Consider the following 13,164-nt stretch of genomic DNA (forward strand, 5'->3'; position numbering starts at 1 on the left):
TGTACGTCGGGTACCGGAAGGTAGACTTTTGAAGCGTAGTATGATGGTCACAGCCCATCATTTCAATTGACTCGACAAGGCTCCGGGCGGCAACCATTGCGCAGAAGTCACCATACAACTGAGCGGCTGGGAGAAGGCTCCCGCTGGTTTCACTAATCCAACTTACAAGTCCGAAAATGTTGAGTATTGGGGGTGTCGCCGAGGCACCAATACCTTCAAAGGTATTGCTGATAGCTTCGCATGCAGCAACAGCCTTCGGCTCAAGCTCCCCAAGCGCGTTTAAAGCATCTTCGGAGAGAGTCTTCGCCTCGCTCAGCTCTCCTTGCAGCCGCTATGTCTTAGCGCTCACTATGGCGCATAGCGCTTGCAAGTCACATACTTGCGCTTCAGAGGATTGCAGGTTTTGCGCAAGCAGTTGACTTCCTCTTCGGCCACTTGTTTCTCCGAGCGAAGGGCGCTGAGTTCCTTCTCAAGTTGTTCCAAGCGCGACTCAGCTTCCCTCGCTCGGTGCAAAAATTCACGCTTCTAGCCTTTGGCTTTTTCAGCACGTTTCTGTAGCATATCAATCTGCGCATCTGCGCTCCGGGCATAGGCTTCAGAATTCTCACCTATTTGCGCTAAGCCCGCGATATAAGCAAAGCCTGGGACGTCGCACGGATATGAGCGATTACCATAAGGACAAAATAATGATGATAATAATGGAACATACTGGTATACCTTCACAATCGCCATATCAGAAGCGTCGAAAAGTTCGCTGACGAGCTCGAGGAGGACGAAGGTACTAAAAATTTCAAGCTCGGGGAGGACGAAGGTACTAAAAAATTTCTTCACGTCATTGACCTCCCCGGTGCTTGGTTCGAAGGAGGAAACCTTGAACGCCTCGGGCGCTATGGCCTTTGCATCAAGTAGCCCGCTGTGGCCCATCAACGCTTTTCCGCCACGGTGGGGCGCGCTTGGAGTTGACACCTCAGTCCCGGAGGAGGAGCTCGAAGGCGACGAGGGCGAAGAATAGGCTACCACTTCAACATTTTCGGCTCCTTCGATCTCGGTTTACCGGGTGATAGCCTCAATGATGGTTCTCGTCTCTGCTAACTCCTCGTCGTCGCTCAAAATTACTGTGGGAAGGTCCACGTGAGAGCAAAACCCCGACTTCAGAGGATGAGGATCCTGGGTGCCTTCTGGAGTCTCTCGCCTTGGCACGTCACGCAGCGCGGCCGAACACTCCGGAGACGCTTCTTCGCGGGCAACATCGGAGGCAACTTCGTGTGGCCTTTTCTGAAGGGCAAGCACCTTCTTTTTTCGGCCTCCCTGCAGCGATCGCTCGAGCTGTTTTCTTTTCTTCAGGGTGCCTGTGGGAACCTCTTCGCCGGTGTCTTCTGCCGGGGAGCCCTCTCCGGGACCCTACAGCAACGCGCTAGCCTTCAGCATTTCCCGGTATGAAAGGCCCCTATATTCCAAGACTCGATTGAGTCTTCGAACAAGGCCTTGTTCAGTGCATAGCTGGGCTTCGCCTGGTGTAAATTTCCCAACAAGCATTGTAGCCTTGGCCTCGACTTCAGACACCGACAAATCTGGAAAAGATCAAGACACGTAAGCAAGTGCCAGCGAAGTTAATATATATATGTGTGTGTGTGTGTGCGCGCGCGCGCGTGCGCGCTCGTGTGTGTGTGTGTGTGTGCGCGCGCGCGCGCGTGTGTGTGTGTGTGTGTTTTAAAGGCAGAAAAATGTATACCCGTGAAGCCATGCACGGAAGGATGAGGTCGGCAAAGCCCCTCGGGCCCTTTCTCCCCAAACTCCAAGGTACTCCAATCCCGGCTAAGGGGCCACACCCCAACAGTTATAAATTCCTCTACCAGGTCACGGGTGGATAGATACTTCGCACACCTGGCGAAGGCTTTGAGAGCTGTTTGCTGGGATATTTTCAAGTGCACATCTAGCGCGCGGTTTCCCTTAACTTCCTCACATTTCGAGACAAGAAACTCTTCGGGATCTACTTTGTGGTAGAACCACCACTGCGTCCAGTTGCTCGGCCATTTGTTCTTGTATACAACGACGGGTGTGGATAACCCAGCGCGGTACGCGAAGTTCAAACACTCGTAATGCGCCTCGCTCTGGACGCCCCGAGCGAAGACCGGTTTTGGCTGGTGATGAAGGCGATGAGCAGCAGCGAAGGCCCTCACGGATGCCTACGCTCCCTCTGACCGAGTGGCCCACACGAAAAGCCACATCCTCACTGTGGCATTGGGCGTGAGCTGGTGAAGATAAACTTCGAACAACTTCAGCACTTTAACAACCATGTCATCGCATGGCAAGCAAAGACCTGCTTGAAAATAATGAACGAATACAACTGCTTCGTCGTCAGCAGGCTTTGGTATCTCCTGATTGCCGGGGAGCCGAACTTTGGAAACATCGTTGATCAATCCCTCCTTCACGAGGCTGGCCAACACTTTTTCATCCACCTTAGACTACCCAATCCAGTATGTCTTCGGGCGAGAAGACCTGGCCTTCAGTGCCATTGGGATGAACCAGAAGCCTTGAACAGGGAAGGACTCAGAAAGCTATAAGGGGCTTCGTCCGAGAAGGACTCAGAGGGCTGTAAGAGGCTTCGTGCAAGAGCGAAAGCATGAGCAAAGACGCACGGTAAAAACAAGTGACTGTGGGGCAGTATTTATAGCAAAGGGGCCAACAGTTAAAACGATGTGCATTGGAACTTGAACCGACGAGGAAAATGATGCTTCGGTATACATCGAAGGCATTAAATGCATGTCAACAATACAGTTACCCAGGAGCTGCATGGTCATGCTATAAAAAAATAAAAATACAAAAAACTAATAAGAAAATTTGAACGAAGTGCATCCGCCCCAGTAGAATTCGACAGGTTGAAGGGGAGATTCATCTTAAAGACTACAAGTTGGGCCCATCGAAGATAAACCTTACCCGTAGGGGGCTGCTGTTGGGGATGATCTCCCGCCTCCGCCCCCCCCCCCCCCCCACCATGGCTCAAAGTCTGCTGGAAGGTCCGTGTGCTTTTCACTACATGTTCGTTTCAGGAACTGCATGTGAAGGGTTGCGAAGATCGTGAAGCACCATCGGTCGAAGGATGTAGGCGCACCTGCAGTCCCGGCTTCCCGTGTCGGCGAAGATGGTGGCGAGCCTTCGGTCGAAAGCCGAGGTCCGTGCCAGCGGTTCTGATTGACCGCAGCGAGCGAAGGTAGCAGTCAGTCTTCGCTCTAAAGCCGAAGGCCATCCCACGGCAACGGAATGGAGAAGACTTCGGCGGATCTCCAGAGCCGAAGATCACGACTAGATAGCGGGGTCCACTTTGGTCGCCCGAGGCAGAGTTGTGATTATGTAAATATGCTTAATTATACCATAATACCCTCGGATATTCCAAGAATATAGCAGGTAAGAGGTAGGAACTATAAACCACGCCTGGGGTGGTCGAGTACAGGCTATAAATAGTGTCATCCTGTACCCGAGAGGGAGCATCGAAATAATTCCACCCCAAACACGTGTCACCCCGAGGACCCTTCGGTATTTCCGTAAGTGAAGGTCCACCTTGTCTGGGATTTCGGTCCCAACAGTTTCTATCATCTCACCCAGCCAATATGGTTGAGGTCGCTTCAGCACTTCAGTTGCTTGATCAAGCTCCCTGGAAGCCAATGAACATTCCGTTGTTTCTTCCCGTGATTTACACTTTGTGAAGGTCGTCTTTTCGTTGCAAAAATTCTTGAGCTGTCTACATAGATCAACGTAGTGTACTTTATCATGGAAGACGACCAAAGTTGAGCATCAGACTGTCAGTTTGGCTTCACTGCACCAGTTAAAAATTGCAAAATGCGCAACTTCACATTGTCAATTCCAGAGCCTTGTTCCTCTTGTACATCTTATTTTTGTTTCCTGACCTGCAGTATAAGTAGTCTGTAGATGCATGTGGTTTCGGTTCATGGAATCATTAAACAGCCAAGTCCTCTATGGTTAGCACGCATGAACTCCTGGGAGTGGCACACTGGAGATCAAGAATTCAGACATGTTTTGACTGGAAATTCCGTTGAAATCTAGTACAGGTTAATCCATTACAGGTTCACATCAAGAAATTCGTCTTTCCCTAATTCTTGTATCAATCGGGAGATTTGGTCCAAGTTCTTAGAATTTAGTGATACAAAGCTCCCAGAGCAGTACCCCTTTCGTACACAATCAATGTTGGTTATCCAAATTCTCCGGATTATTCTCGAATGGGCCATCCAAGATGAATATGCAAATTCACATTTTCTTTATGCAGATGGGCGATTGCAGACAGACCTCCAAGCCCTCTTGTATCCAAGATGTTCACGGCTTCATGACCCCTAGAAACACCCTACAAACGCAGAAACCAGTTTGATGCGTCGAAACTGTGGTGTTTACCATCAGCGCAACAACCAACATCGCATCTCAAAAGTACATAGGTCAAAAATTGCAATCCATGTACAGAAATAAAATGACATATTGAGCGGCTCCCTAAATCTATAACTGCCAGACCAACTGAAACAAGCCATGTCTATTCACAGCCGCGTATCCATGGACAACCTGTAGCCCCACCAACTGAATGCAATTGCCACTTGCGAGTCATCCCCAAAAAAAGAATACCACAAGAGTCTGAAGATAAAATTTTGAACTACACAATCAGATCATAACTTACAAGGAACAGCATCCTTCAGACCTTTCGCTGGCCAGTGGGCAAAAGTACAATCAAGCTTAGTCAGGCGGTTAATGCAAGTATGTAACACAAGACTATTTCTATCACCTCGAATAAGGAATGCATCTTCAGTAATTGGCCATTCCACAGAACATTTATGCATACAGGCAGTACAAACGAACAACTCTACACAGGTCATCATCTAGCTAGTGCTTCCAGCCTTTAGAAAAGCCTTCTGGGGTGTAGGGCTCCAAGAATCCGATAAACTGCACGTGGCAAGCAAGTAGTTCAATGATTGAACATAATCTGGAACTGTTGCAATGTAGAGCTTGCAAGACAGGTGTTGATTATAGAAATCTTGTTGGCATCAAGTCTTTGACTTCTCATTAGCTGTCCATGAATATCTCACAAGACAGAAGGAATCCACCTCAACAGAAAACCTGCCAAGGGCGTCACGTATAATCTATCGGCATTACTTTATTACTCAATTTGTTGCTGTTTATATAAGATCTGGTCTCTTGTTTGGGTCCTTTCTTGGAATCTTCCTGAACCACAGATCAAGAATATTTGTTCTTGCAGCTCATTGATGAGTTTTCTTCAGTATCTCTAGCTCAGTAACATTGTGAAGATGTACACATGGAATATAACCTAGAGCAGCTTATCGGTGAGCCATCGCTGTTATTTCCTAGCTTATTCTTTGCCGTGTCATAATTTATGAAGCAAAATTTTCTGCTAGTTTGAAGTACACAAGTCCCTAAACAATTTGAAAATGTGCCAAAAATTTCTCAGCATGACGAATGCAATCCAAGTAGCCTTAACTGCAGTTAAGCGGCGTCATTACATATGAACCAAAAGGTACTGCAACTGGCTAACTAGCAAAACATTTCCTGATTAACTAAATGAACAGGTGACATGGTAAATTATGGACTGCCCCAGCATTTCACTGAAAATTTTTACCAATGATATAGGTAAGTACAAACTTGTGTTGTTGTAACTTCTCCATGGTTTTCAATTTTCCGGTTAAAGTTTGTACTATGATTATCTTCATATTTTGGCAGTTTAGCAAACCAACTTCCACGTATTTGCTTCGTTAGCACAGCATGCCAAAAAGGGCCAGCTAATTTTACGGAAACAGCAAAGAATAGGTCATTTGTACATGACATTGGAATGCTAAAATTTGAAAAGAACAATTAGGAGTTTGAGATCAGCCATTTATTTACATCAGAATACAGAAGAATCATCAATCGTCTAAATAAGGAAACTCGTACCTTTGAACCATCTTGAGACCATCTGGCACCATAACCTTCATGCGCACGAATTTCAAAAACAGGGCCATAGGACTGAATCAGATGAACATTGATCCAACAACACTCACGTAACAAACAATCAATAGCTTCAGATGCGAGTTGGTTCTTGCTCGAATCTGAAGACAAGTAACGCAACAATGAACCAAATAGACCATAACGGTAGTCTCCAGCTGGATGAGTATCAAGCTGGAACATATCTTTACCGCTTCCATTAAAGCTGCCCCACCATCCTTTCGTACTCCTGTGAACATGTTTGGCCAATGCCCTTGCAGCATCAGTTAAAGAACAGCCTTTCACCTCCATTAAAATAAGACAATACCAGTCTTAGGAGCTAGGTGCAAGAGAAATTTTAAATGGTAGAGGTTTTGTAAGATTCAGGAACAACAGGCTGTTTGGACTTTGGATGGGACATGGAAATAAAATTGGCGGAGTTATAAAAGTTGAACTTACATTTGGTTGGTGTAGTTTCATACAAGACGATTTAAGTACAGATCTTGGAGGAGGTAGTCCATCTGGAACTGTTCCTGCTGTTTTTGACATACCGAGGAGTCTACCCAATCCATCATAACCCAATCCCTGGGAAATAACAGAAATGAAGCAGAGTAAAAATCTCTTAAAATATTGGGCAAATTGCAAGTGCCCATATTATTATGATAATTCAAGATGATAAAAACAAAAAGGGCATAATACGGTATCGTCTGGTAAGTTAGAAAGAGAACCAATTACAGATATAACTGGTAACGAAAGTGACTATTGTGCTTTCTACCAACATTCAGCGAACTCCAACCTAATTTTTTTTAATTAATATGCAAAGAGGAATGTGAGCTGGGTTATGCTGAGTGCAATCATCATGATGGTCAGTGTAGTTAAATTATCAATTTATTCTCAGAAAGCACATCCATAATGATAACGAATAAGATAGGGCAGCTGTTTTGTTGTAAACACCATGAAAAATGTTCTGGCAATAAGATAACCGGAAGAAAGTTTGAATCAAATTATGACGTGTGGCACTCACAGCAAGAATAGCAGTCATGGTTATGTAAGGTTGAGCTGGTGGCTTTGAAACAGATATCGCTAAGACTCCATAAGAGTTCTCCTTTTCCTCTGTATAGAATTTCCTATATACTTTGACACCTGTATAGACAGAGAGTTAAACCAAATATTCAGGAGTCATTTGGATCTGCACACATCATTTCTTTAAAAAAGTAGTAGGTACTCATACCAGAACCAATGATCATTCTTTAATCCCAAGATACACTGTGTTGGACTTGAGTTATTTAATAAATGAGTACCCATCTACACAGTCTAGCTAAATATCCAAAAGATTGCAAGACACTAACTGTGTTATTGTTAACGCATTAAATATTTTCTGAAGATTAATGATGGTGCATGCATACCAGTGACCCTTAGAGCAAAATTAAGTTACTAACACTGGTACTTGCTAAACCAAGCACAATATGGTCTTGGTTCAAGGCAACCTATCAAGGGTCAAGGACTCAAGGGAACTTTAAATTACTCTTAAAGAACCATGTACAAACTAGTGACTTCCCAGATATACAGGATAGTAACTCTGTTATTTTTGGCAATGTTTCAGAAGACAATGCAAATACCACTTCAATGATATTGAACTAATTACCTTCTTCAATTGATGAAATACCAGGAAGAAGATTTGAGATTATCTCTGCTTGCAACATCTCAGAGAATGAACTGTACTTCCGAACTGCCTGAAAAGAAAACTCCACTATATGAAATGTCAAATGGACCATTGGTATTAGCTAAGAGATTAATTATCCAATTAAGTATTACTGAAATATAAAATATAATCTAGTATTCTTCATAGTGGAGTTTTCTATAAACATTTATGTTAAAGACAAAGTAACAAACAGTAACATGAGATCCCCCCCCCCCCCCCCCCGGGTTTATTTTGCTGAAGTATAAGTTACTTATGTGATAATAATGATGTAAACATACAAGCAAATGTAACAAGAGCTAGTTATGTAGAAAATAATGCTACCTCAACATTAAGCAAGAGGCATTTATTGAATAGCAGCAAAGAACCTTGTGTAATCCTGAGACAGAGAAACAGCAAAGCATGATCAAATGGATAGCTCTACACATTTGAGTATTAAGTAATGCCTAACCATAAAAAAAAAGATACATAAGTGGATCTACAGTAATACTAGTCAGCAAGTTTAGGGCAAGGACCAGATAAGTCTCCAAGTAGTAGGTTTTGTTGGATAATTGTTTGGGCATTTACAAACTAAGTAAAAAGTCCTTGAGTTCACAAATTATACTACAACATCTATTGTATCTGCAATGTTTTAACTGTGCAGAATGTGAGATTCCCCTGGACCACAACCTGAATATAGCACTAACACAAAACCAGAACAATTTAAGGAACTATAAAACTAGACTAGATTTGCTGCCATTTCCATATATCATAACTCAATTGAGTATATCAATATACTTTTGATTCATCAACTTGACTGTGAGATGTTGGTGGTGATAGGCACTATGAGTCTATGACTGTAAAGTTGTTACACCATATATCCACCTTGAATTCCATAGCCAACTTATAGAACCAAATATGCGTACCGGTTGTAATTACCAGTCGCTAATCTCCCTTCAACTTTCTTGGCTCTAGCTACAGGAATACATGCTTCAAGTTAGACAAGGTGGTTCATGTACCCAGAGGTCAAAGGAAAATGTTATTAAAATGTAAACTTCAATCAAAATCAATTCCTTACAGCTTTTCCCAGAACCATTAAACATAAACGGTCCTCCACAAGTTTAATAAAGAAAACAGAAATGTAATCACTTCACCACATGCACTCTCTGGGTTTAATTTGAACCATTCAATATAGATTGACACAACTTAACTTATAAAAGCTCTGCCTCACAATGGACTGTTCAAACTATTAGTCAGAAACTGTACATCAAGTTTCAAGCAGATGAGAATGCAAAAGTATTCAGGGCGTCACTCAAATGAAATTTAACATCCAGAGCTTAAGTGGATATTATTGGTTGTGTATAGTGCACAGAAGGAACAGAAAAGGACAAACATGTTTTGACAGTGCAGAAAGAAGCACCACTGGTGCATACATGATTAACGATACATATAAGGAAAAATATTAATTTGATGTTTTGAGGTGAAAATAAGATATGCAGGTCATATTTAACTACAAGATGAAGATTCAGAGTTACCTCTGAGTTGAGTGAAGTATGGTTCCTGAACATGCAGCTCAAACTCAACAGAGTCATACATCTAATGCATAAAGATGTCAAATAATCAGTCACAAACAGAACGAAAAGAGTTGCCTCCCAGTCAGGCATCCATATTGTCTTTTTTTTAATTAAAAAAGGTAAAGAAAAAAAGGCATCCATATTGCAGGAACGTAGGAAAACTATCCTTTTGGTATTATGTTTTTACTATATTGGTAGAGCCTCCAGTTGAGAGGCCGCCGACTAGGGCTCGAACCCGAGTGCTCGCAAAAAATGGGTACCTCCCTGAGAACTGGTTTCAACGAGTTTTCTGACCAGCTAGGGTTCATGCTCCCCTCCTTCAAGATGAAGTCAGGGGATGTCTTATCCCTGTGGTTGAGTGTTTTTTATGTTTTTACTATATTGATCAGCTAACAATTACACCGCCCCCTAGGAGACAGAATGTGCAATATACATGATTTAATGCCTACAAAGAAACCATGTGCGCTGGAGAGCATTACGTTTCTCATCCTGTCTAGTCATAGAAAATTGATGCTAAATGTACCAAAGTTAGTCTTAAACATTGAAGCAAATACATGGCTGACTCCTCAAAAAGCCTTGCAGCCATCCATGGTTCCCATGATTCTTGACATACTAGATTTTCCGTCTGTCATCTAGCTACTGTTTCACCAAATTTAACCAAATACAACATTCATGGTCCATCTCCCTTAAAAAAAATAAATTCACAAAACTACAACTATTTGTACTATTGTAATACAAAACTACAATTTTTAAAGTATATTAAAACTACAATTTTTAAAGTATATTTCACTACAACTATTTCGATCCTTGGTAACAAGAAACTACAACTTTTGACCTGAACCCACCCATCAGCTACACATATGCTACGTAGTCTAATCCTACCCGTCAACTACACATGTGCCAAAACATTGTAGTTTTGTTACTAAGGGTCGAAGTAGTTGTAATTTTATAAAATAAACTTAAAAAATTTATAGTTAAACACAATAATATAAATAGTTATAATTTTATGAAATTTACTTAAAAAGAGAGACATTCAAGGTTCATGCCACCACAACACAACTGGAATCCAAGCAACCCGACGCAACCAACAGAAACAAAGAGAAGATAGCTTTACCTGCTTCAACTCGGTGCCCTTCTCCAGCAGCAGCACCTCCCACTCCCTCTCCCTCTCCTCGGACCCCTCCTCCTCCTCCGCCGGCGGAATCCCCACCGCCCCCGCCGTCGCGGGGGGTCCCGGGAGCCACCCCTCCTCGACGCACCGCGCGAGACCGGCCGCCAGTTTCCCGAAGAGGTCGTTGCCGTCGCCGTCGAGGAGGAGTCGGGAGCAGTATGATGGGGAGATTGGGAAGGCGGGGTCCGGGGCGGCGACGTGGGAGGAGAGGACGAAGCGGAGGAGATCGACGAGCGCGGAGGAGAGGGGCACGCCGCCGACGCCAGGCGACGGCGAGGTGGCGGGTTGGGAGGTCGCCATGTCGGTGCTCCGGTCAGGTGAGATGCGCGGGCTGCGAGTGCACCCACCGGCGAAGTTGTTTATTAGCTAGTTATCTACAAGACAAGACTTAGGGATTAGGGATTCGATAATTTTCGTTAGGTTATGTTGAGATAGTACCAAGTTGTCATGTTTTTTTTTCATTCATGACGCACATCCCATTGACACCTCACACATGTATGTGCGTCTATTACAGATGTTAAAGAGAGATTGAAAGACTTCATACTATTAGTGTGTAGAAAATCCGTAACCTATTCAGGATCTAATCGTACTTGAGAATAAATCCTAGACAGAGCTGTGCATCTGCGTCGAGCGAAACTCGAACGTAGACAGACAGCTCGGTCGCACACCTGGCGACGTTGCCAATTGAGCTACTGCTCGATCTCCAAGTTACCATGTTCTTGGATGTGTATCCGGTAATGCCGTATTTTTTTAGTGTTCTTGCCAAGCATATTTATCGGAAGATTAACTTCTGTCGCAGGGATTCCGAGAGATCTTTTTTAGAGATTCGGTCAGAGATGATTCTGAATAAGTTTGTCGGAAAAATAAATGGGAATGAATGCAACGGCCGGTGGGGGTGTCGATCTAGTGTAAGAAGAAGTAAATGCACCGAAATTTAGACAGGTTCGGGCCGCACGGGGGAGTAATACCCTACTCTTGTATGGATGCTATAACTGTCCTGAGGAAGCCCCTCAAGGATGTTGCTGGTTACAAGGATGTTGCTGGTTACAAAGATGATGGCCTAACTAAGAGCTTGAGGCTCCTTGTTCTTTGATTGGAACTGTGTTCAACCTTGCTCACAGTGTCTCTCTTTCTTGGTCTTGTTCGTCTTGTTCTTCAGGATGGCTCCTCGCTGTGGTTGGACTGTTTCTTGTTGGTTCGTTATCCTTCAGGATGGCTCGATCATCTTCTCTCTTCTGTGTTGCCGGCTATTTTAAGTACTCGCCGGCCACGACATGCCTCGAATGGAAAGGAGGGGGCTCGGGTTCCGAGACACCATAAATGGAAAGGGCGTCATCATTTCTTCTGGGTGAAGTGTCCGGAGGTGGAAAATACGTCGCACGCCCGGTCGCTCGTCACCATAAATGCCCTGGCAACGGGAGCCGTGGAGAGGACCCACCAGGCAGCCGTAGAGCAACCCGGCGTGCTCGCCCTGTCTTGTTCCCCTGCCACAGCAGTGCGGCAGATGGAACGCCTTGATCCTCACGATGTTATCCCGAGACAAGCCGGATGGCACGGGACGGGACCTGTGCAATTAATGACCCCACGCCTCTCTGCCAAAACGTGGCAGGAAATGACGCTGAGCGCGGCGGGAGCAGTTGGAGGTGTCAGGCCACGCATGCTCATTAAATGCGGCATCGGACCTCTGGCTGGTTAACACCTCATCGGCAGGCCCCTCGGGGGCCTTTCTGGGTTGTCGGGGTACCGAGTGCTCGGGGGGTACTGTTCACATCCCCGAGCACACTCTCCCGAGCACTCTTGCACGAACCTTCGGGGAACCGAGTGCTCGGGGGCTGCCACGTGCAGCCCCGAGCACTTTCTCCCGAGCACTCTTGCACGAACCCTCGGGGAACCGAGTGCTCGGGGGCTGCCACGTGCAGCCCCGAGCACTCTCCCGAGCACTCTTGTACGGATCTTCGAGGAACCGAGCGCTCGGGAGCTGCCGCACGCAGCCCCGAGCACTCTCTCCCGGAATTTAGCTCTTTTGATCGTCGGGGGACTAGGGTGCTCGGGGGTGACCGGGCACCTCCCCGAGCACTTTCTTCCCGGTACTCGGATTCCGTGGATCATCGGGGAACTGGGGTGCTCGGGGATCACTGACTGTGGCCCCGAGCACCTTCTCCCGGGACTTGAGCTTTTCTCATCCTATAGGAGAGACCTCGCGGGGTGGCACCATGTGGTGGATGGCTGGCCTGGCCTCAGGATTTAGGGACCCCTGGTTCCTGATACACCGACAGTAGCCCCCGGGCCCATTGGCAGGCGATGGCCCAGAGACTGCGGATGGGCCCTTCGTCGCGAACGAGGCTGAAGCCGGCGTGGACGTCGCGTGGCAAGCTTTCAGAAGGCGGCCCCATCGGTCCGGGCCTTTGGTACGGCCCAACGGGGAGATGAATGGACACGCATCCACACAACTCCCGAAGGGCATGACAACGGGACGGGCGGTATGCGCGGCAGCTGCGCAGATCGAGGAAAATACGCCTGGGAACCGCTGACACCGCACGACCTGTGGGAGATTCGCCTGGCAGTTGCGTCGTTCGAGGAAACCGTCCCTCCGAGTGTGCCGTGGCAGGAGACGTTTGAATTCTCTGAGATATAAAAGGGGGAGGGGAGCAAACCGCCCTCCTCTTTACGCCATCTCGCGATCCAGCCCTTGCTTCTTTCACGCTCTTGAGCCCTTAGAATCTCCTAGGCGATTAGAGCACATCTCTCTCTCCACCACCCAGACCACC

General features: G+C 45.9%; 1 protein-coding gene across 7 annotated transcripts; it reads right to left on the minus strand.

The window, feature by feature from the left end:
- Nucleotides 1-4,614: 4,614 nt before the first annotated feature.
- LOC133900656 (uncharacterized) lies at nucleotides 4,615-10,823 on the minus strand. Of its 7 annotated transcripts, XM_062341856.1 has the most exons (10): nucleotides 10,340-10,821; nucleotides 9,187-9,247; nucleotides 8,578-8,626; nucleotides 7,997-8,051; nucleotides 7,619-7,706; nucleotides 6,998-7,116; nucleotides 6,433-6,558; nucleotides 6,186-6,279; nucleotides 5,944-6,098; nucleotides 4,615-4,941 (listed from the first exon to the last, which is right to left on the minus strand). In XM_062341856.1, the coding sequence occupies exons 1-10, from the start codon at nucleotides 10,694-10,696 to the stop codon at nucleotides 4,882-4,884; spliced, it is 1,164 nt and encodes a 387-aa protein (XP_062197840.1). In that variant the 5' UTR covers nucleotides 10,697-10,821; the 3' UTR covers nucleotides 4,615-4,881. The 7 variants fall into 7 exon arrangements, with proteins under 7 accessions (XP_062197840.1, XP_062197837.1, XP_062197838.1 ...); XM_062341853.1 differs by having other exon boundaries at nucleotides 5,944-6,279; nucleotides 10,340-10,820; XM_062341854.1 differs by lacking the exon at nucleotides 4,615-4,941 and adding an exon at nucleotides 4,962-5,429 and having other exon boundaries at nucleotides 5,944-6,279; nucleotides 10,340-10,822.
- Between the last annotated feature and the right edge of the window lie 2,341 nt (nucleotides 10,824-13,164).

The sequence above is a fragment of the Phragmites australis genome, chromosome 19 (genome assembly GCF_958298935.1).
Source record: "Phragmites australis chromosome 19, lpPhrAust1.1, whole genome shotgun sequence".
NCBI lineage: Eukaryota > Viridiplantae > Streptophyta > Magnoliopsida > Poales > Poaceae > Phragmites > Phragmites australis.